General features: G+C 41.0%; 1 protein-coding gene across 2 annotated transcripts in view; it reads left to right on the top strand.

The window, feature by feature from the left end:
• Positions 1–25,453, top strand: part of zbtb16a (zinc finger and BTB domain containing 16a) — a 154,545-nt gene that overhangs the window by 69,118 nt on the left and 59,974 nt on the right. For both annotated transcript variants that reach the window (XM_078265677.1, XM_078265678.1), the window contains exon 4: positions 23,135–23,221. In XM_078265677.1, the coding sequence (XP_078121803.1) occupies positions 23,135–23,221 (87 nt within the window). The remainder of the gene's footprint in view (positions 1–23,134; positions 23,222–25,453) is intronic.

Here is a 25,453-nt window from a genome sequence, read left to right as displayed (position 1 = left end):
CACCTTTATCAATAATAGTAGCACATGGAGTTTCGTAACCTCACATAATCGGAATACTGTTGCTCCACCCTCCTTCAAACTGAGCAGAGAGCATCCCGGTGTAGGAAATTGCTGAATATTATCATTATGGTCTACCACGTACAGTGGTGTCTTTACAGTTATGTAATTTTGTCAGGATGTCAAGTGGTAATTGCATTGTTAATTGCTTACTGGAACATAGAAGAAAACACAGCCTACTGCTTACCTCCGTGCTGATTATTTCACATACAGTATTGTTGGTAGGGCTGTACCGAATACCATTTTTTTTGAGCTTCGAGGCTTCGGTGCTTTTCAACAGCGAATATTCAAAGCTTCGGTGGCAGCGGCAGGGAAAACCAACATTTCCGACCGCACTTGAAGGCAGCTTCATTTTATGGGAAAAGAAAGAAAATAAAAGGCGATGAAGCGACTGCTTCGTTGTTGCAGGACACAGTCACCTGTTGTTAGGGGACTAGCAAGCTGCGACTGACGAGTCTGATAGCGTTACATGATTGTCCACCGCAGGTTAATGTTGGGTTGCTTTTCTCCAAAAGTTGATTTGGCCACAGGCATTAATGTAAGGACCTGAGTTTTTGCCGGACAGTCTGTCTGTTGAGTGACTACAGACGCAGTGTGTGTGAATGAATGCTCAGCCAGCCGGTGCCTCACTTTATTGGCATTATGAACGGTCGTCTTTACCTTCATCAAATCGCCTAAAAATGACACTAGCCTGCTATAGTATAACCATACAGACCTATGCACACATCCGACTGCTCTCTTGTAACTCAACATTTCTGTGTTCTTGGCTGAGATGGATGACACAGCGCTGCATAAATTAGCCAGCGGCTAGTGGACATTTAGCTAGCAGCTTAATCTCGACATAACCACAGTGAATTGTAGCCTTCATGCACGTTAAAAAAAAAAAAAAATGAATATTTGAATCCCAAAATTGAATATCTATCTATTGAATATTTGAATATTCGGATCTAGCCTTAACTGTAGGACTGTCTCAGTGCCACATACCTTTTGTCGTGTGTGCTAATATTCAAGCATGAAATGTGCGGTCTGACCCAGGGTAGTGTGTCATGTAAACTGTCGGGTCTGCTGTGAGCGCAGCTGAAGTTCTGTAACTGTCAGCCTGCTGAACACTTCCTGTCACATCAAATCAGAGCTTCCTCTGACGATCCTGCCCGTGTATTGTTTCCATCATCTACTCGCGAGCTGGACAGGGAGTCACACCTGCAAGTCAAGTGAGACTTATTCCATGAGACAAACGGCGTGTGACAGAGTCTTGAGTAAAACCACTCCTGCTTCAAAAATGCCTCCGATTTCTGCGGCATTAAGCCCAACAGTAAAACATTGTTCTGGTAATGATATAACAGTGTGTCATACATTCACGCTATTAGATTTTCACTACCACTTGTCACAGTTTCTGTAATGAGCCCCTGGTATGCACTGACATTGGCAGAAATGGAAGTCAGCCAATCACATTTGACAGCTCTTTCATTGTGTCATGACAGTGTGTGTAATTAGGCAGGTTTTACATGAGTGCAGACAGTCACGCACTTCTGTGTTCACATGTCCCGTCCGGTTGTTCTTCTGTTAGATTATTGGCCTGCTGATGCCCAGGCCTTTAAAAATCAAGGCTGTATTTAGCCCCATGTTAAACAAATGGCTAGACGAGTAAAGAATATTCACAATACACGACTTTAGCCCTGACTTTCCACTTGCTGACAGTTTTTGAAGCTCCCCGATACGAGGCCCAGATCAGAGGCAAATTGGCATTGGCTCAGCACTCGCAAATTGACGCCAATCGCTATGTGTAAACTGTTTCGAAGACGCTGGCCGAGAGGCTCGCAGATGCACCGTAGACGCATTCCAGATATCTAACTAAGGGTAAATATCTGGACCTGTTGGGGAGTCCAAGAGCCAATGAGAGCACAAGATACCGGTTGAAACCTGCCGGATGGGTCACCTGTAACAATAGGGACCTTTTGGCATTTGCAACACTGACACAAAGTTGTTGTTGCACCTAGAGAGAACAGGCTATAGATAGTAAAGTAAACGTAAACATGTGAAAAAGCTATTTTGTGAACATGTGTGCAAACGACAACAGCAGCAAGCATGACCTACAATGAAAGTTCCGTTGGTTGCTTGAACAAAAAGGTTCGGTCTCGCGCATTTGTCATGTCCCGTGTCACTTCTCGCGTGTTTTTTTTGTGACAAAATGTAGTGTGTTTGGGGACCAGACACTCTCATCAGGGATTCCTCCTGGTGAAAGAGCTTGTAGTGTGTGAGCCCCTGTCACTGATCAGCATGTATTGTGAAAACCACAGCAACTTAAAGCCTCCCAATAACAAGACAGCACGCTGTGTGGTGTGAACCGATCTGAGGGCTTTGAAAGTTGATTAGTGTGAACTATTCATTGAGTGTACCATGTGACTGAATACTTATTAAGTAGGCAACATATGTCATTTTATTTGGCCAGTACAGACAGCATAACTCTCTAATCTGGCATTGTTATGTTGCCTACTCTCTCACTCTGTTATTTAATAAAATAAGACTTCCACTCATTCTTTTGACAGTGTGTCCCAAATTTGCTTTAGCATACCACAATGTGTTTGTAAATTTGAATGAAATGTCATTATGGCTTCTTCTTTTTTTTTTTGCAAATGATTCAGTTCCAGTCCCAACTGGGAAAACAGAGTGGGGGATTGTTTGTTTGTGACACAAATGGTAATAAAAGTAAATATTCTCTCAGGCACGACCTTTTATTGCGTTATGTAAGTTGGCCAATAGCTCTGGGAAACTTTTTAGATCAATTTCGCGGCGCAGATTAGAAAGCTATGAATCCCATTTATGGAAGAGCTCCCTCATGAAATGCTCTTTGAAACTTTTATATTTTCGGATGAAGAGAGAATGAACCCGGCTAAGCAAAGATCTGCCGACGGCACTTTCATGTGGGGGGGAAGAAAGAAAGCTTGAGAAAGTGAAAGGAGACGGAGCGAGCGAGGCAGAGGGAGAAGATAAAAGCACTCCCAAAGCCATCTGGAAGTAGCCAGGACACACAAGGATTGCCTTTATGCTACTAATTCCACAGGGAGGTGCGACATAAAAGCAAAGCATGGATATTGTGTTATAACTGTTGAAAACAAGCAAGTGGCCACGGAATACTAATATGGCTGGTCAGAGGGAAAAACACTTCAATCCAGGGATAAGCAGGACTTTTCTGTGTTGATTTGCAACTATGAGTTGACTCTTGCAGACCGTTTCTGAACACTATAGGCTGCACCACACCTGTACTACGTGTGTATGTATTTCATTTGATAATGAGCTATTGCTTTGTTTACGTGCAGGAAGAATACTTAACAGTGTTATCGTCCAGACTTTGGTTAAGTTATAATTCTTGGGGGCACCGCTGCAGCTTAGGGGTTAAGAGCGTCCGTGAAGCGCAACGTCCCCAGTTCGAGCATCTCTGTCTCTCCCTTGTTTCCTGTTATCTCACTATTTTCTGTTATAAATTCCGCAACAAGGACTTATAATACGTCGCTATCGGATCAAATGCGGAAGACAACATTTGATCATGAATTCTGATGTTAACTGTCTTTTATTAAAAACAACATGAAGCAATAAATCCATCTCCGCCCCTAGCTTTGTTCGTCTGGGCTGTAAACACTTACACCAGTTGCTCTTCTTATGTTGCGTTTTAAGACCGAGTAAACAGCCTACCCCTGTTGCATCACATCAACTACGCAATGTATGATCACACAAAAATAGGTTTTAATAAGTGTATAGCATAAGCATGCCACAAACGACACTATAAAGTGAAGAAAACACTAATATTATAGTTCACGTATGCCTCAGGAGGCCTGTGTGGCGTATTACATTACCCTGCTTCTTTTAACCCAGTTATAAAGTCTGTATGCAGTGTCCCAAAAGCAGTTTTCTTGATTAACTGGTTTAAAAAGGGAGATGCATGTAAATGTACCCAGTGAGAGTTTCTAAGAAAGAGCTTTTGCCTTATGAGGTGTCCACTAAATATGCAAACACATCTCTGTGGATTAAACTGAAAGATATAAAGAGTACAAAGACATAATGAGTGCACCCAGCATGACTACAGCACCGATACAGATGTTTCTGTCAAACTGTCACCCACTTTGAGCCTTGCACAAACTTTTGAAATGTTGCATTACATTGTATGTAATGTTTCCATCGGTTTGGTTGAAGTGAATAAATCAGCTCCTTGAACATCAAAAAGCAGATCGAGCTGAAAAAATGGAAAGTGTCTCAGCCATGTCGCATTTGCTGCCTGTGGCACAGTTTAACACAGATCATTAAAGTTTCATCTTCGCCAATGTTAGAGCTTTAGAAGATGATACGAAACTGAGTGAATCTTAACTGGTTAAGTAACTGCATATTTGATAGGTTTTTGCAGTGAAAGTAATAACAAAATGACCTGTTTTTGGCTTTTCAGAATCCAAATGTATCAAATCCATGCAGGCATAGCTTTGTTTTGTTAAACTATCCAGCAAGTTTGAAGCAGATAACTGAAATGTCACAACGTATAAAATCTGAATTGAGTGAGATTCCATGAATACAATTAAAGGGAATTCACTTAAATTGATCACTATTCATAAGTCACAGACAATTTGTGCTTGATCTTTTGTAAGATTGCTGTTTAGTATAATTTCATGGCTTCACAACCACAATGTAGACTTGTTCATGCTAGAAATAACACAGAATATTCTAATGTACCAGGAAAAAAATGAGTTATCATGCAATTTAACTTAGTGCATTTCAGTTTTTTTAGATTCAGTTGACACACAACAATGCACACCGTTAATAAGATACACAATAAATAAATGGAATGGAACATACATTTTGCATCCAGCAAATAATTTCCAGGTAACAGCAGTAAAAGAGGGTGAACGAAGGTCTACTCAGAGAACAACTAGAGAGGACAGGCGAACTCTTTGAACCATACATTCACCATTTGGCCTATTTCTGCCTCAGATGATTCACCCACCCACCACCACCACCACCACCACCAATACCAACCACACTTATACACACACATTTCCCTACTTTTGGCTGCCTGCCAAGATCTGTCATTGCCTCTACAGTATCTGTTCTGCTGTATCTATATCCAGAGCTGTGTGGAGGCCCGTGCACAAAGTGCCCGGTCTGCAGGACGAAGAGGGCTTGTAAAAGAAACACTTCTCTCTTTTATATCGTAAGACTTGTTAGAGACCTGTTGATCCTCTAGTTTCCTTTTACACTACAGTTAACAGAATGTGTGAACATCAGTTTATCCTTGTCTGTTCTACGCATAATCAGTGATGGAAGAAGTATTTAGATCCTTTTACTTCAGTAAAAGTACTCAGTACCACACTGAAAACACTCCACTACAAGTAAAAGTCCTTACTTAAGTATAGAAATATTATCAGCAAAATGTACTTAAACTACTTAAAGTAATAGTACTGAGTGTGCAGTGAAATGTTCCCTGTCAGTGTTTTCATCTTCCATCTGATGTTTCTAGATTAATACTCCTGCTGCATTAATGTTGCATGTTATTGCTGTAGATGTTTTAAGGTTGTGCTCATTTGAACTCCTTTATATTCTGTTGGGTAGTGTAAGCTACAGCAATGCATCATATTCTACCGTATAAGATCATCATATGTTTTTAGCGTCGCTGTCCTGTGAGACCCATGTAGCTCTAAAAAGTTTTAAACTTTTCATGGTGAGAATAACAGCCCCGTTTTCAGCTTTGTGACGATGCATTTTCCAGCTGATCCAAGAGGCTTTTTTAAAGACTTTATTTAGCTTAAGAAGTAGGAGAATCTCCTCAACACATAAAGGAACACTTCATCCTTCAGTTTATCACAAACATTCGACATCAACACATCTGGAGATACGTGGTTTTCACTGGACAGGGAGGGGAGGAAAAACTGATGAAAAGCTGTCATCTGCAAAGTAACTGAAGCTGTCAGACAAATGTAGCGTAGTAAAAAGTACAGTAGTTCCCTCTGAGACGTAGTGGAGTACAAGTACACACCTGAATAAAATGGAAATACTCAAGAAAAGTACAAGTACCTTGAATCTGTACCTGAAGTACAGTACTTACGTGAGTTAATGTACTTAGTTATATTCGACCACTGTGCGTAAGCAATGTCTTTCGACTTTATTGTAGCTCAAAATGAAAGCAGCTGATGAAGGCAGCCAGAAAGCTGAGCTCAGGCTCTCATAAATGATAACTAATTGGATCCCAATGTCGTCGGTGCTCTGGGTCTGGACAGAATCGGAACATGGGGGGGGATTTTCCTCATCTTTTTCTGACTTTACTCACCAAATAATATCCTCGCCCCATTTGCGGAAAAAACGGATGACTTAATGGAAAAGAGTTAGTAACATCTGTATGGTGTCATTTGGCAGATAGTACAGGCTTGATGACTACATGTTGTATCGTGGTATTTGAGGTAAGTTTATTCCCCTAAATAGCTCTTGTTGTGCGATTTCCCTAATTGATCCGATTTGCCCGTTTGAAGTCTGCACTTATGTTTTATGTGGAAGATTTAACGGGATGAAAGAGAGGATTTTGGAATCAAACTAAATAAACAAGTATGTAAATCAATGCACCTGAGTGCAATAAAAAAAAAGAAGGAAAAAAACGCTTATGTTTCAAGCATTTCCTGTTGTTTAGCCATTTGGATATCCTATCATCTGCACTCGCAGCCATGTCCCCTGTTGTTTCTGTTGGCTCAGCTTTGCCTCTTTCCTGAGTTTAACTGACTCGCCCAACAATAGTTTAACTATGTCCTAGTTGCTTTTTTGGTCATTGTATCATTAACTAATCTTCACACCATGACATGGGAACATGCAGACAGAGTAGAGACATTTAACTTAAGAAACTACCAACTTTTTATTCTTCTTGAATAGTTTTAGAAATAAATGGATCACACAACAGATTTTGCACTGCAAAAAAACTAAATCTAAAGTATGTTCATCCTATTTCTAGTCAAAATATCTAATAACACTTAATATAAGACACAATCACTGAACAAGTTATGTTTTAGTGAGATATAGGGACTTGTTTTTAGACGGTACTTAAATATCTTGTAAGTGAAAGTCTTTAACACCGTGTTTTAAGTCGTATCTCAGATGAAACGAGCTTTTTTTTGACATTGTGAGGTTTTCACGCTGCTGTGTTATTTGTAAAAGATGAATCATGCTGTTTGAAGATTATATCTATTTTTTGTTTTACTTATTACAAGCAAAAAACACAGTTTTTTAACTTTATTTTTGAAGTGGCCTTTTTTCCAGTGTGCAGCAATGGTGTTTAATTCCTGTCAAGTTCCAGTTTAGAATTCAGAGTATTTCTTTGCCAGTTTACACATTTCCCTCCTTTTCTCTTTGTCACACAGTTTTACTACCCAGGTGATCACTGTATTCCCTGCTCCCCACTCAGGCCCTGTGACTCCAGCCTTAATAAACTCAGCATTGCCTTTGACAATGTGTGACTTGAAAGCAGGAAATAATGGGCCCTAAATCTTTACAGGTTATTGACCTGTGGAAAGGGAGGGCCGAGTGTGTATAGGGGCCATCCACCAACTTCTGCCATGATTTCTCTGCTCTTGTGGCCATTTTGGTTCACAGTATACAAAAAAAGGAGAAAGGGTGGCAGAGGGAGATGACTGGACAGAAGGACAGTGAAAGGTTTTGTAATGCAGTAGACAATAGTTTCCTCAGCATCTGACAAGAATGCTTATGCTAACATGAAACTGCAGAATGCACTGTGTCCACCATGCAAGTTTTTATTGAGCAGGAGCTTGGTGTCTCCTGTTAACGCTGGTAAAAGTTCCAGGAACTTCCTCCTTTGGTTTCATTCTCCAGCACTCCTTGGCAGTTATTTTTTTGCCTGGTATTGCAGATAAAGACAACTGAAAACAGCAAGGCAACAAGTGTTGCTTCTGTTTCTCACTTTGGAACCATCACCTTAAACCTCAGTGCACCACCTGCACCCCCCCCAGGCAGCAAACGGCAGCCTAAATGAGTTTTCCTTCCCCGATCAGCAGCCATTTCATCCCTTCCTCTGTTGAACTATAAATGCATTTACAGCACTGTAAAGAGGATGTCAATTGCTGAATTCCCAGCAGCTGGCTGGGCAACAGTCTGTGGTGGTCACAGGGGTAAGGGTTCAAATGCTGGTCAGTCTCAGGTCTGTCTGTATGTCTCGCTTCCCAGCACATATAGAATAAAGACAATATTGTATGAAAATGTTGGCCTAAAGCTGAAGATGTCTGCAAGGTTTGTCAACTACAGACAGGCCAGATTACTATAAAATCTTCTATAGATATTCATGGTCCCAGAGGATGGAACTAGTAGGCTGTCCTAATGACAAAAGGCAGCATTGGTTGTTTGTAGGGATGTATATTTTTCCCGAAAATTTGATGTTTTCTCCCGGGATCAGAAGCACACTATCCTGGGAATCCCGGGAATTGACTTGTTTTTAAGGTATAACTTCATCTGCAGTCGAAACGCATTGGTCATATTTAAAGCAAGACTAAATGCAACTAGGACAAATGCATAAACCCCTACGTTTGCAACCTGGCCGCTTTAGTGTATTATTTGGTGGTATTTAATAATCACGGCAAAGGAACACCATTTATGAAAATCAACATTCAAATGAGCATAACTTAAACTTAGCATGCAGCTTGAACTTTGCGCTGAGAACATCCTCATGGAAGTGCTATTTGACATTTTCAAAGTCATTCCATGAAGCTGTGATGGATTCCATATTCGTTTAGCGTTTAGAGGCTGCTGATGCTTGCTGGCCTGGATTCCACCGGGCACAGCTGTGCTGCAACCCAGCCGCCACAGCTGATTACGACCACTCGTAAAGCACTTACGTAAACGAATTATGGGTTTCTGTAGTGATACTTATATTTTGTACATATCAGCCTATTTGGTTTACGCCTAGAACGTACCTAGTTTTTCCCATTTCCCAGTTGTTTTAGTTCTTCTAGAAATTGTTTGGATGTGTGTTCCAGGGAATCCCATTTCATGCTATCAAGGTGATAAACCATCTTGATTGTGGCGTCTCCATGGTCTTGCCTCTAGTGCTTAAAAAGTAAAATTGTTCACTATGTTGGTGGTTCTGTTGAAATGAACATTGCTTCTTTAAGGTGCCACTAGCAGGGCTTTAGCCGTATTATCCGTATTCAAAGCAATCCAAGATCTGCAAATATCAATAATTTCTTTAAAATGTGTTTACACTCCGTGGACACAGTGTGCATGTGCAATAACGATCCAGAACTGCTGTGTGGTTATTTGAGGGGTGTTGCCAGCGTCTGTATAATGTCAAATTGATTTGGAAAACTACTGTAGAGTAAAGGAGCTCGTGTGAAGTTTTAGGCAGTGGAAACAGGAACATTCACTAGCTGTTGAAGAAACAAACGAGGCTCAGAATTGAGCTCCTCGAGAAGAATTAAAAGAGCAATGCAGGAAAGAAGATGTCAGGGTTTGAAAGATGTTGCAGCAGCTTTTATCACCACACTTGCAAGATAATACTGTTAAAAACAATGTAACTTCACATTGACTTGTTCCTAACAGTGTTATCTAAACTCAGATGCATGACAATGCATCATCAATGTACAGGTGAGTCTTTTCCTTTCACCTCTCATATTTAGTCAGTCATTCTTCTGGTTGTTCTTCTGTGAGCAGATTATAAATGAACCCACTGAATCACTGTAGTTGCTCTAGATTGAGTAATGTGAATAAGAGACTACCACAAAGGGACACAAACCGACTACAAAGAGACGCCAAATGACCACAGAGACCCAAAACAACCCCAAAGACAACACAAATGACCAAAAAGAGACACAACACGACTACAAAGAGACTCAAAACCCCACAGAGACACAAAATGTATGGGGAAATTGCTTTTTGTATTGAAAAATGTAAAAAGAAATTGAGGAAGGGCGCCTAAACCCCCAGCCAAATACGCACACCTAAGTCTTTCACAAACCGAAGGAAAAAAAGGCTTTGGTTCTGCTGCGGCCATTTCAGCTTAAACTGTCAACCGTGTGTGCAATGTTAAATACGTGGAGTTGTCTTTAAGCAGTGGTGAGTGAACACCCATCACCAAACGTAGCCCTGCTGCAGAGCTTTATGTTTACATAATACAGTCCTGTCATCACATCAGCACATTTTTCTGCTCAGGTTGAAGGATGTGTTGTAATCGTCACTGTTCCTTGTCAGACGAATATTGCAAAAAAAATGCAAAGCTTCTGCATTTAATAAATTAAAGGTGATTGATTTGACTGATTGAAAAACACTTACTCAGCCACACCATCTTACACAGGCTCTGTTTACTGTTATGCATTTCACTAGTAGTCCATGTCATATTTTGAGACACTGCCTGCATGTCACATTAGCTTAATTCCTTCTGAGAAGTTGATATTTTTTTAGGTTTTGCATCACAGACTGCTTTGGTTGGTAAACAACAGTACTGTGTGCATTTTCCATCGTTACCTTAGATTATTTCTGGTAGCGATTTATCTCAAATTGTGCTTAATCTGATCAAGGTCCATTGGAACAGACTTTGGTAGACTCAAACTGCAGTAGGTCACTCGTGTCAACGTATATTCCTCCAGAAGCCCACCCACCCCTGTCCAACCAGGATCTATTAATACCAGGCCCTGAGGCTTGTGAGAAATGGTCCACTTTGGCATTTTAGAGCAGCCTAACTTACTTCCTGCCTCTTCACACCAGGAGAGCCCCGGGTGGTTCCTCTATGCATCCAGCTCTTGTTTCCTTCCCTGCACTTCTTCACACACATCCATGTTTGCGCACGCAAATACACACATACACCAAAGGCCCTGAAGATATCCTTGCGTCTGTGGCCTGAAGGAGCACACGGATACATGTCAAAGCCTTATTTTGTCTTCTCTTCTTGAAAACAGAGGGGGTTGAAAGCAAAGCTGAAAACACATGGCACCTTTCACCTCTATTGGGCAGCCAGGGAGGAGGGGAGGCCAGGGTTTGGAGAGGGTGGGGGAGTTTTGAAACACTTGGTCAGTGTCTGGCAACGGCAGGGTAATTGCTGTAACTGGACAGCAAAGCATGGCATATATGGTTGTGTGTGTGTGTGTGTGTGTGTGTGTTCTTACACCTGGGAAAATTACAAGTTTTAACAACCTGGATCGTTTTTCTTTATATCGCCATCATTCCTAGCAGTTGTGATCGCATTTCATTAACTTTTTTTTCATTTTACAGACAAAGGGATGCGACACTGCTTGACGGTTTTATGTCACAGACCACGGGCCATCACAGACAAAAGCCATCAGACAACAATAAACATTTGCTTTAAAACTGTCTTGTGTGAGACCTTTCGCACTAAGTAAAGTGTAAAGTTTTTCCACTGTCTTTATGGCCTGGTTTTTCTATAGTGAGTCAAATGTTTTCTGAACTTTAAAAATAAGGTGTGTATAAAAAGAAAAAAGCCTTATACTTTTATATAATGACTTGATGATGGTGCTAGATAAAAAGTCAAGGGGTTGCCAAAGTTATTACAATTCATCCTGAGGGGGAACATGAATATCTTTGCCAAATACCATGGCAATCCATCCTATAGTTTTAAGACATTTCACCCAAAACCAAAATTGTCAACCTCATGGTGGCCCTAGAGGAAAAGTAAAGGGATCACCAAATTCATTACAATGCATCCTCTTGGGACAATGAACGTCTGCACATAATGGCATGGCAATTCATCCAGTACTTCTCAGGATATTCCAGTCTGGACTGACTAATTAAATAAAATAGAAGAAAACTAAGCCAAGCCTAAGTCAAATCAGGATAAGGTTCAGATAAACATTTGTTTTGAGAAGAGATAAGACACTGTTATCATTATGTTACCAGTTGTCTCCAAAGCCCCATGCTGATACTATGAACTCAATGCCACCTTAACAGTAATCTGATTGTGCAGGAAGTTACAGTATAGCACTTTACAAGGCTAAATAAATAGGTTTAAATGATGCATGTGTGTTCATGTCTATTTGTGTCAGTGCACACTTTAAACCAGGTTTCTCTGACGTCTAGAGAGTTTGAAAGTAAGGAGGACGGGAGAGAGACAGAGAGGGGGCGGGGGGGTTGACTGGAGGAAGGGACTGCAGGAAAGGAGGGAGGAGGAGGAGGGACTGTGGACTGAGATGCCCTCGATCTCCCAGGGGGCAAAAGCTCTGGAAATGGCTCCGTCTTTCAGAGAAAGTAAGGCAAATGAGAGGGAGAAATAAACAGTGCAAAAGAACAGGGAACAGTGAGGGCAGGAAACTGTCTGTGACCTACTGGACAAACAAATTGGTTTGCAGGCAAACTGGATTAAGAGGTTGAGCTGGGCAAAAAACCAAGGGTGACAGATTTTGCAATGTGAGCTCATCCATTTTGAAGGGGGGCTGAATTTGGAATCTTCATGTGGAAGTGTTTTGTGTATTTTCCGTGTGCGTGTGTGTGTGTGCACGTGAACGCTCTGCAAGTCAATATTTGTCTGCTTTGCCACGTCCCTAGACATCCCATTCGGCGCAACAGACCGTAAAGCTGTCAAATGCGACCTGAATATTCTCTGTCTTCATCTGTTTCCTCCTTTTTCTCTCCCTCCCTCTTCCGCGTGCTCTCTCACTTCCCTTTGATTTATTTATTTGTTCCTCACCGTCGATAACAATATCATCGGGAGCAAACATGTTCCTGCGCTTTTGATGGCTTGTCTACACCCCCCCCCCACACACACACACACACACACACAGAAAGGCAAGATTATGTCCTCTTATCTTCGGCGTTTGCACCTTGTCTTTTCTGCTTGTGTGAGTCTGTATATGACTGACATTTGTGAGAACCAGCATGTGCTTTATAGTTACTGCATTACCTACATAATACATTACCTATGTTCCATGTTCCATGTAACATAGTATTCCATGATACTTTGTGTTTGCTCAGTACACTTTGATTGTAATTGTCCTGTGAGTTTTTTATTTTATTTATTTTTTTACTACAGTTACATTACAGCTAACGGTCTCATCCGTTTCTTGGTATTATCATTTGTGTCAACATCTCTTTTTGAGCTAAGATCAATCAAGGCTCAATCAGTTGTGTTTCTCACATGGTGGCCATCTTGAAAGAAATTGGTAACTGTTTGATAAAGCTAAATTCAGGCCAGCTACTTGTTTCCCTCTGAGTTTTTAAATACACATAAATAAATTGATAAATAGATTAAAAAAAATCTTCGTATTATTTGTCCTATTGGCAAACAAATTCTCTTCATGACTAGATGGTAATTTGGGCTATCAAAAAAGCTAGCTAGCCAATGAATGTGGTTGTGGTGGTAGGTTATAATTTGATATTGCATGTAGCTAAATCCTGGATATGTTTACATTCCTAGTGGACCTATTGCCGTCAGGGCAACGACCACTTTAACATCACTTCAGTTTTGCAGCAAAGCCTGAAGTCTGACTTTTTATTTATATATATATATATATATAAAATATACATTGCATTGGTTACAGACATCGGAAAAGCAGCCCGCCATGTTAAACTTTTCAGTTTTATGCTTCCACGAATTGTGCCAACATTTAAAACTCCTGAAAGCTGACACACCTTCTGCTGTTTTCTGAAATCATTAGATAAGTATTGTTATGATTGTTTCTATCACATAACAGTAGTTTTAAAAACATTTTCCTGTGGCAAAATATATTTAGAGAATTCTGTCGTGATTGTGTCAGATGTTGAGCTCAGCCGTCTCCTGCATGTTGCCATCTGTCACATGCTTCCCGCTACACATAAAGATTTAGATCAGATTTAAAAAAAAAAAAAAATTGCTAAACTATTTCTTCATATGAAAAGCTGGTTTAAATGACTTCAGGTGGTTTACCCCATTTCATCCTTAAATGGAAACCCTCTCGATTGTATGTGTGCTGCAAGACCTGTGTAATAATGTGCCTGTAGTTGCGGTGACTTATTGCAAACTCAACCTGTGTGTTTATGTGTGAGTGTGTTTTATTATTGTGAGAGGCAGCCTGGCGCGGGCCCAGTCTTTTCGGAGCCTTGATAAAAACGTGCTGGGAGCATGGCGGTACACACCTACTCCACTACAGGGTACAGGCAGTACCGTGGCCTGTCCTCTCCAATTGGCAGTCTCTGTGCTGCTGTACCACTGATAAGAGGCTGGTGTAAATAAAACTGTACAGCACGTCTCGTTATAACGCTGAAGGTAGAGCGAGGCAGAGGAGAGAGAGAGCGTGTGGTGTCTGTACTCATTGTTCTGACAGCATATTGCGTCTGTGGTGACGGATGGGTGTGCGTGTGTGTGTACTTGTTTTGCTATTTGAATGTGAACCAGATTGAGTTTTAGATGTTGGGAATAAGGATGCTTTTGATACTTTGAATGTCATTTTGCCCATTGCTTCACTGTTCAGTGTGAGGATTGAGGACATTAATTTAGTGGAGACGGTGGATATTTTTTATGGTTATGAGAATGATGAATGAAAGTCCTCGCAAGTGGAGGGAAACCAACGTGTGTGTGTGTGTGTGTCTGTGTTTATGGATTTTTGCTGTTTTTTGGTACTGAGAGTACTGTTACGTAAGCCATTTATGTAGGCTCAGTGAACAGCCAGGCTATGTTTTTGTTGGTGACTGCGCTTGTCTGCCTCCCTCCCTCTGTTGCGTACATACACACACACACACACACACACACACATACACACACACACACATTCTCTCTGTCTCTCTCTCGCTCTCTCTCCTGCCTTGTTTACACTGTTAAAAACCATTAAGTGTGATATTGGTCGGCCATCGACGGATACACTGTAATTAGCCTTTTTAATTTCCCATTTAGCCTCGCTGACTCTTGAGCCACTTCCTGCAGAAATATGTGCACATACAGTAAACTGTGTCCTGCCCTGCAAGAACCGAGGCTGCACAGGAATTAGAGTGGAAACAAATCTGAGCTGAAGCTTTCTCATGTCAACGTGTTCATTTCGGTGCAAAAATCACCCAGCCAATCAGAAAGGCCTCTGTGACTAATCTTTTAATGTTTGACCTAACTCATGTTGTTGTGAAATTATATGACTTTTCAGGTCAGTGTGACCTGTGCATATTAGAGGGTGAGGCTGTCCTCGACTAAAGAAATTCTTAGCCGTCTAACACTCATATTATTTTGTTGACTAATCGATCAGTTGATTTAATCGACAGATCTGTAAAACTTAATTCCCCCACAAAGAATCACCACTCTAAATATGTGTTTAACAGAGATTTGCTTATAAGTTTCTTGGAAATAAGTCACGAAGTTAGAATGAAAAAGCATAAAAACTTACTTACAGACTAAAAAAATCTTAGTCGCCTAAGACCAAAACGACCGATTAGTCGACTAATTAGAGACAATGTGTGACTTTGGTCAGGTTTTTTTTAAGATCATTTTTTTAGGGCATTTTAGGCCTTTATTTCCATAGGACAGATGAAAACGTGAAAGTGGAGAGAGAGGGGGAATGACATGCAGCAAAGGGCCGCAGGTCGGAGTCAAACCCGTAGCCGCTGCGTCGAGGAGTAAACCTCTATATATGTGCGCCTGCTCTACCAACTGAGCTAACCCGGCCACGGTCAGGTTTCTAAGACAGATTTAAACCCCTACTCTATACTAACAGCAATGTCCACTCTCTAATTTTCTTTTTATACACTGTTGAGTGGACACTTTGTCCAAATTGACATTTTCAGATTCCCATTAAAACATTTTAATTGTGTAATCTAGACAAATGTCAATCCTTTTTTATGCAGAATACAAATATGTTAGCCCAATATAAATGAACTCCAGTAAACCTTTTTTTTTTGTCAGTGTAGACTAGCCACTGCAGCCAGAAATGCACACTGTGACAGTTTATGATCAAGCTTCAGTCTAGACAAAGAGAGCAAATGTAGCATTTTTAGCTCTTGGTTGATCCCAAACTTTTACACAAGGCACAGCTTTACTAGCTCTAACTAGATGCTACTGATGTATTTACCAGCAAAATGTCTCTGAGTCTCACCAAATGGGGCTGATACATTTTGTTATAAGAAAGAGCAAGTAAATTCCACAGGTTTACTACAGTATAGTCATAAAGACAGCTGGCATTTTATTCATACGCACCAGAGCTGTGTGTTTAACATGCTGTGTTTTACATGTGGTGGGTTGTCCAGAGTTGAATTTGGCATTTTATGTATTACAGCAAGCTTATTCTCTTGGAACAGTGGAGCTCTGTTGTTAAACCTCTCCTGAATGTGGAAGCTCTGGAAGGAAAGGTTTTTTTTTTTGTGTAATGGTTGCTAAACAGTGCCATGCCATCTCATGCAAGCGGACACGTGAGACCATTTGACAAATGTTTTGATGACTATTTTGCAGGAAACAGAAGGTATTTGATGACTTTGCTGATTTCCTGAAAAATTGCACTTATTTGTCAGGGTTTTTTTAACACTGCATTTTCACTTAATGTCAATAACATGTTAAGCTGGCAAACGCGTGTGCTGCAATGGGAAATGACCATCAGTGGTTAAAAAAGAAGCACGTTTTTCTTCATCTCCCATGCAGATGAGATGTTTGAAGTGCCTCGTATCAACATGGTGTCCTACTTTTTGTGTGTCGCTATCAGCAAAGACAGGCTCTCCAACTCTTATGTTTAATTCTGCGATTGTCTTTGATAAAAGATTCTGTTTAGACTGTGATCCCCAAGAGGGGACATCTGTTGCAAACTTAGCATATATGCTCTACCTGTGAAAGAAAGTAGGTTGGAACAACAAGTGTCAAGTCTGAGTGTGGGCATACTGTCACAAAAAATATTTAGTCTTCCACAGGAGGCAGAGAAAAGCAGGGCACCCCAAACAAACAGGGCCTTTCTCTGTCTCTGACAGATTCTTTTGAATGAGGAGAGCTTCTGAATGGCGGCATTATGAGATCACATAGCTGAGCTGAGTGATGTGAGTGTGGTGATAGTGTGTGTGTTGTTGCACCCAAATGCACTAATCACACCCACAAACCCCCAAATAGGCATTGAGGTTACCTTTTTCCCTGGTCTTCGTCTCTGCATCATAACCTAACGGTGGTTTGCGTTTTCGCATTCAGATCCCATGCACACGTGGATTGAGTGTAACCGCAAATAGGACAATGCACCATTGCACACCACATTATTTAGGCAAATGGGAGAACGAGCACTTAGTATGTCAGGGGAAATTACAGGCAAGGGAGTGCACCATCTCTTCCCTGTGAGGCCTGTTCGGTTCCACAATCCTTATCATGGCTACGTGGTGAAATGTTGCCAGTGCTGGGGAAACCCCACAGTAGTTAACTTGAAGTGAAATGCTCTTGAATAATGCCAAGATAGTGGTGAGAGTACCAGTGAACTAGACCCAACAGTAATCACAGGTTTTATTTATAGGGCACTTTTTACAACGGAGTAACAAAGATATTTACAAGTTGAACTAAAATGTGAATGATAGGATTGTTTTAGCGTGAGATGGGGACCCATGTCGCGTCATTGGAACCGGCCGACTCAAGCCATTTTTTTGTGACTGTGCTGCTTGGGATTTTAGACTTAACTTGAAAAGCTCATGACCAACTTAAATAGTAATATTTACACTTAACAGGGCCGGCTTTGTTAACTTTGCATCCAAAAGGACTTAGCCCACTTAAAAGAAGAACACTACCGCAAAACCGAAGGAAGCAAAAGAACCAGATATGAACCTTCTACTACCTAGCATAAACTATGCTAATAAAGCTAGCTAGGTAAAACTAGCATTAGAGCTGTAACAATTCCAAATTTTGCTGTACAATTAATTGTCTCAGAAGTAATTGCGAGTAACAATATAAGTGTCTCTTTCAGTCAAATTTAAAAGATATTTATTTATTACTTTTTTGAACAAATTAAAATTTTGAATGCATTCCAGGATACATCTTTAGTTATAACACTGTCATGTGACCCAGATAATGTTATAACACAAATACACAGCATATAATGTAAACAATGCCTCTTTATTATAATAAAACAGTTTTGAAATGTATCCCCCCCCTTGTCATTTTTGTTGCTATGAACTAATTAGGGTCAAGTGCCAACAACTAGCATAGCTTTAGCTCAACAGTCCGACCAATAATCACTTATATAATTACAATTTGGCACATGTAAACGAAATCAACCATTACCAACAGTCATAGGACCTTAGCTAATGTTTGCAATTAATTGCGGTTCATCAAAGAAACCGTGATTATGTTAAAACATTTGCAATTAAACAATTATGTAATAATTGTTACAGGCCTAACTAGCATTAACAGAAACAGTAGCTAATCTAAACTGAACTAAAATCAGTGCCGTCCACTGAGACGTTTGTGCTTCTATAAAGTTTGAAACGTTGCACCATATGAAGGAAGGTTTTCTTTATCAGGGGGATGCAGGGCCTGTAAAAACAGATCAAGTTTACAGTACATAAAGGGTGGTTATATTGCTTTTTGCTGCCAGGCTTTGCAGGAAGTTTACTTGATTGGCAGGGAGCCCTCTCTGGCTTGTTCTCTTTTATGGCCCTTTATGAAATAACTGAGCTGCACTGCAACAATAGTTGAGCAATATTCCAGAGAGGGAAGCGAAAAGGGAAGCAGCTTCAGTGGCATGTGGCACCTGATCACCACCCCATCCCCACCTCCCAACACACATGCAAACACACACACACACACACACACACACACACACACACACACACACACACAATCTTAGCATGGGTTGTGCAACTTTTATTATGTCAGCTAAGTACTGAATCTGTGGCAATGTGACAAAGGACTCCCTACTAACAGAGTTGACTGGGGAAGTCTACCATTTGGAGTAGGGTTGCACGATATTGACAAAACGTGATATTGCGATATTGATTATGAATATTGCGATATTGATATTAATTTTGATATTTTTAAACATGTCAAATTACAAAAGTTATGGGAAAACGCATCAAAATAGATTCATAACAAATACAACACAAGGTTTATTTCAACTGAATAAATAAATAAGGACCATGTCTACAGAATAGTAGACATGGTCAACCATGTTTTACTGGTTGGACAGTATAAAATAAATAAAGAGAACAGGACACTACTTTTCTTTTGCTTCTCTGATTCGTTCCGTTTAGTTGTCTCTATCTATTTCTTCACTTACACTGCCACTCTGGTGAAATATGCACAACGTGGTACACAACATAGGGTTTGTCACGTAGTGGACCCGTGCTCCAACGTGCACTAACATGTGCAAGTGGCACGGTAACTGGCCAATGAAATGACGATCATTACAGCGTTTCAAGCGGTTTCTAAATCAAACACAACTAAGCCACACAGCCAACGGACGGGACTCAGCGCTCCACAAAATAAACTAAATATTGCATACTTATCGCAACACTTTCGATATAATATTGCGCAACGTGATATCGCGATAACGATATTAAGTCGATATATCATTCATCCCTAATTTGGAGAATCCGTTTTGTTTCTCTCTGGTCTTTTTTCATTTTCTGATGGTTAGTTTTTATTCACTTCACTTTAACCGTCTTCATTCATTCCTGTGTTTCCTGATGAGCGGCAGGAGGATGCCAACATTTCATTTCAACAGTTTGTTTTATGTGAAGGAAAATCTATTTCAATGTTGAAATAAAGTGCCTTTAGATTCTGCAGCGTAATTTTGAATAGGCCCCAGAGTAGAGTGCGGTTTTTTTGTTCACAGAGAACTATTATTTAAAATGCACGTGACATGAGTTCCAGCTGATGTCAAGTGTGTGTGTCCTCTGCGCCGGTTACCCCGTCTTTTCTAACTAACAAGTTCACCCTCTTGCGATCAAAGGGGCCTCAAGATTTATTGCTTTAATTTGGCAGTAACCATGGCTGATGGTGGCTGTTACCAAGCGTAGGGCCCCCTGTTAGCACTTAGCTGGCTAACTGGAGTGACGGGCATCTGGCTGGGTGGCTGCCTGGCTGTGTGTACCCTCAGTTCCTCCCCCCTTTGCCCCACGGTGACCTCACACAACTTCATTCTCATTGAAGCAAGGCACCATGCAGGCATTGCCTGACAATTTATGTCCTTGTGCCACAAGCAGGGCATGCCCTGCACTAAAATCCTATTCCAGGCCCATATAGCACACGCGCCTTGGCCCCCCAGAAGACTGGTTATAGTGTTGCACCACTGTCTGTAAGGCAGAGTCATTACTTGCGGTAGCCATGCTAGTCTTAAGCTGATTTACTACAAATTACCTATATTTTACAATACTGCAAACCATAGCTGTAAATGGGTTTTCTGACCTTCCAGGCAGCTATTGGTGTCCATTTGATTTTTTTTAACCAGATTAGAGCTGCTGAGCATGAATGCTCTTTTCCAAGAACACTCAACATCACACACACACACACACACACACACACACACACACACACACACACACATTCACACCTGGAAGCTGCCCAGTACAATCACAGTTTGATCCTTTGGCCACTAAGGAGCCAACCTGGGGCAGCCGGGGGTTAAGTACCTTGCTCAGGGGCATTTCAGTAGTGAAGTAAGGGAAATAGTAAATTGAACGTATTTTCAAGTATCAATTAACTGCACATGGATTTTCATAGATTACAGAACTTAATTTAGCTCAGTTAGTACCTGCACAAAAAAAAAAAAAACATTTTACATCTAAGAAACAACATAATGTTTTGGAAATGGTCAGCAGTAATGTAAAGTATGCACATGTGCATGTAGTAGATGGGCTAAAAACACAATATGGGCCTTTTTTAAGAATATTATGTTGGAGGTTAAAACACGAATGTGTATAGAGCACTGATATTAATCTATGGATAGCACATGATGGAGCGGGTTTGCGCTTGAATGGGCATAAAATTGCCCCTGCAAGGGCAATCAATGAGCTCAAATCAATATGATGGAAGAAATCCAATGCAGTTTAGCAGGGCAACCGCAGCCCGTTAAAAAAATAAGAATTACAGTTGATCCAACAATGATGAATCAGGGAGTCAAAGAAGCAACAGAGGGACTATGTGATTAATGCAAATTAGGGACATCAGTGGGTGTGTTGGGGGATTCTGTCTACATCTCCACTACATGTCTTGTTCTCTAAAGGTTAAGTGGCTGCTTTTGCCAGCTAATTCGGCCATATGCTCATCTGTGCATTTGACACTGGCACGCCATACGCTCACATTACAAATTATGCCTCTTGAATATGCAGCCAATTAAAAAGGACATTGCTCACCAGCTCAGTCTACTTGGTGTAAAGTTGTTAAATCTTGTGATAGCGCAGACGAATCTACGATGTGCTGGTTTTAAAGGTTGCATTGCAGTGGCTTATATTCTCTAGTCACGCTCACTTGTGCACCCTACCGTCTTTTGCATAACTTGTTTCATAAGCACTCTACTGGCAGGCACACTCTGTCATGTACGGTCCGTGTCATTTCTGCTTTTGGTAGGGCTTATTACAGTACAGGCCGTTCCCTAATCTCACTGCAGTTGCAAAACTACACAAGCCATCTCGCCCCGACTTTTTTTTTCTTCTGTCATCTAAGAATTGGCTTCCTGTTTTCATTGTGTTCTCTTCTCTCTCTGGAGGTGTCGTAACCCAGGAGGATGTGCCAAGAACAAACCAAGGTCTGGTCGGGAGAGATCGCTCTGTGCTTGCACTGGGAACAGACGCTCACGCCCACACACATGCACGCCTAGTTTGCACACACACAATATGACAATATCCAGATGTTAACTGTGTGTGTGTTCTTTGGTGCGTGTGTGCGTGTGTGCGCGTGCGTGCATCTCTTTGATGTGTGATGTGTATGGCATGTACAGTGCTCATTGCCAAGCCATAAAAAGTCGTTTGCCTGGGCCTGATCTCATGTGCCCTTCAACAGCACCCTGTACGTGTGCATGCCAGGCTCCTGTCTCTCCTTTTATTGTCGTACAAGGTACACATTCATAAAATATAGGAACGGTGAACATGGCAATCCATAGCCATGGCCATAGCCCAAGGGCTATATACAAGCAGAGAGTGTGGTGCAACAAAAGTGGAAGAGTACTCAACAATAACTTTATTACTTTGAGTCAATAGCAGGAATGCATCAGTCTTGCATATTAAGAGTAGCTGTTTGTGCACAAACTAAATAAATTAATTTGGGTATACAGTGTATGTTAACATAAAAGTGTTCACTTTTAAATATTTCTTTGCTTGCAGAATAGTAGAGCTGGAGAACAATGTGCTTGTGCATACTTAGAGTGTGTCACACAAACTGAATGATGCACTCTATGATTATTACTGTTAGACATTTTTTGGCAAATTAGCCTACATCAAGCATGTATGGGCAAGAAGATGACACCTCCTGCCACTATTTGCATATTCATATTATTATATTTGGAGCGGAATCTGACCAGTCTGAAGGCGGATCATTTGACTCATCAAATTATAAAGCTGTTGTAGGCTAAATTATATATTACAATACACCCATTAATCAATCAAATAATGAAAAAGACTAAATCTAAATTCTGAAAAGTCGAAGGGGATCAAATAATGAACCCATAAGCCAATACTAGCAGATAACACAGTATCTGACTGCAAAACATGAGCAATTTTTGAAAAATAAAGTTATCAGTGCTCTCTGATGGACAAACTATGGCTTTTGCATTTCTGTACTGACATGTCTTGTTACTTATCAGCCGACGTTTATGCAACATATCTGCAATAAGCTCATTTTATTGTGGATTTATTGGTTATCAGTGTTAAAGATTCACTCCTGATTTTGTTGTAGCTACTGTATCTAAAGTTCCCCAAATCCAGACACTTCGTTCTAGTTCACTATTTGTCTTCAAAAGTTTTGTTCAAAGCAAGACATTTTGGAATATGGGTTCCCTGCTGAGTGTTTTACGATTGCATTTTTTAACCTAAACTAGACAGTTCCAAGGGATTTAAAAAAAATTAAATTTATCTTTTCTTCACCTTAACTTTAAGATGCCTCGTATTCTCTCCATTTCATACAACTTTTCCAAATGTGGTACATGTGTGTGATTGTTAATATGTGTCCTCGCTCTTTTCTTTTGTTGTTGTGCAGCTGGTGAGAAGGCCATAGTTTGTGACCAGTGTGGTGCCCAGTTCCAGACAGAGGAATCCCTGGAGGCTCATCGGCAGATCCACACCGGTATGAACACACACACAGCCAGACATATCATCATGACACCAGAGACATAAACAAAAAGATATGAGCTTCCCTGCTACATCTACATGTTTGCATTGGTTGAATTTGTAGAGAGGTTCCATTTTGTGGGAAAGGCATATTTTGGAAAAGACAGAAAGCATTGAAAAAGTTTAAGGAAGTACTGTAATAAGATCACATTGAACCATTAGGTCCCTTTCACACTCCCAATCTAGCTCATTAAGCCCTCTCTGGCTAACTGGAGCCATGGATAGACAGACAGATAGATTCCATCATCTTGGATTAGTCCCACTCGCCCTAAATCAAGACAGACCCAACAGTAATCAACAAACCCGGGAAAACTTGGCAGGTCGATGTTGTTTATCAGTGCTCAGCTATGAAGATGGGAAGATGAGGACGATCTAGGTGCCAAGATGTAAATAGGAAGAAGTAAATCCCTCTTCAGCAGATGTGTGATGGCCCAGAACAGTTTCACTGCTGGAGATGAACTCTTTAATTTGGGGGGAAAGGATTGTCTCAGATTTTCACCACTTTGTTACCAAGATGATGTGCTTGGGCCATTCTGTTTGTGTGTTTGTGAGTCCTTTGGTTTCACTTAGTTGCATTTATACTTCTCTGTGGACCAGATTTTGACTGTAGATCCAACATTTTGGACAATGACTCCAGATTAAAAATAAATAGACCCCGTTACGAGCTGCCTCTCAGTTGCATACTACGCGCTGCCATACTACTAATGATAGGACGGCGATAGATAATATTGCCCCGTAATGTAACATGCTAAAGATATGGAAGAGCTATTAGCAGCTGTAAACAGGTCATAGAATTACCACATTTAAAAGGGTCCAGTCTTCCTCTGAAACTGCTTGTGTCTTCAGCAAACATTATTGTAGTCTATTACATTTTACAATACCATGAAATTCTGCTTTAAGGGTGGTGCTAGAGGAAAGGCCACAGGATCTGCAAGTTCAATAGGATTCATCCTCTGGCGAACATGAATGTCCACAGCAAGTTTACTGGCAATGTGGCCATTAGTTAGTGATATTTTGCATACACAGCTTAGGACACTGGAGGAAAGTATATGTCCAAAATGCAAACAGTTCATCCTCTGGAGAGCATGACTGTTGTTGATCATGTTTATGGCCCATCTGCCCAGCAGATTTTGGCCTAAAAGGGGCATCAGAGGAAAGGTCAGGGAGTCACCCACCAACCGAACCAATGCACATTCAAGCCCGAAACCGATCCCCAAAATAGCCACACATGATCATTATCATCATCTTGTGTTTTGTCCTTCATCTGAAGCCGTGACCCTTAGGCTCCCATTAGCAGCTCCCATTGCGTGGCTCCACTTCTTTTCCTTTTCATTCACACACTTGACATTTGAGAGGGGAAGGCGGGGCGGTGTATATGGGGGTTACTCCTGAGGGGCAGGCCCTCAGCCAATCAGCTCCATGGCGGTAAAGAAGGGTTAAATGAGGCTAATGATCCAGCAGCCATAACAGCAGAAAGGAGCACTCTAAATATAGGCATTCCAGTCTGAAACCAATGTTAGGGTTTGGGGAGGGGGCGATTGGCGCTGCAGCCAGGGCCAGACGTGTCTTCCTGCCAGACAACTGGCGCAGCAGCAGTAATACTATAGTAATCATCCATGTGTTGAAGCCCTCTGAGGATCAGAGTCTGAAAAATTGACTGTGTTAAAATATGACAGGGCCGTTTCAATGCACCATATGATTCTCAGTTTCAGTGTATCCATCTCTGTGCACTTTAAGCTACTGTACACTTACAGTATATTATGACATCTCTGGACCTGGATTTGAGCACTTAACATTGTACCCCCACCCACCCACTGTGAAAGCATGGCTCTTATTTTCAATATTGCACTCAGTGATTGCTGTCACTACTGTGACTCTCAAAATCAATAGTGAGCTGAACGTTGACAGCATTTAGCTGGTTGGTCTGTTTCCAGCAGGGGAGTGACTGATGAGAGGAGAGTGAGAGAGGTAAACAAACAACTCCCTTTCTGTCTCTATCTTTAACTTTGTGGAGACTTAATAGGAACTGGTTGAAATTTGCTTTGATGGAGTACGTCGTCAGAATATGAAGTGGAACATGCGCTCAAGTGCTGTTCTGGTTTGACTGTAGGAGTCTATTTTGTATCCTTTCAGTTAATTTCCCACCTGATGGGCCGATCTCTCCAGCTAGTTATTTTATAATTTATTT

Source organism: Sander vitreus, chromosome 13 (genome assembly GCF_031162955.1).
Source record: "Sander vitreus isolate 19-12246 chromosome 13, sanVit1, whole genome shotgun sequence".
NCBI classification, from domain to species: Eukaryota; Metazoa; Chordata; class Actinopteri; order Perciformes; family Percidae; genus Sander; species Sander vitreus.
This window is presented reverse-complemented; position numbering and strand designations above follow the sequence as displayed.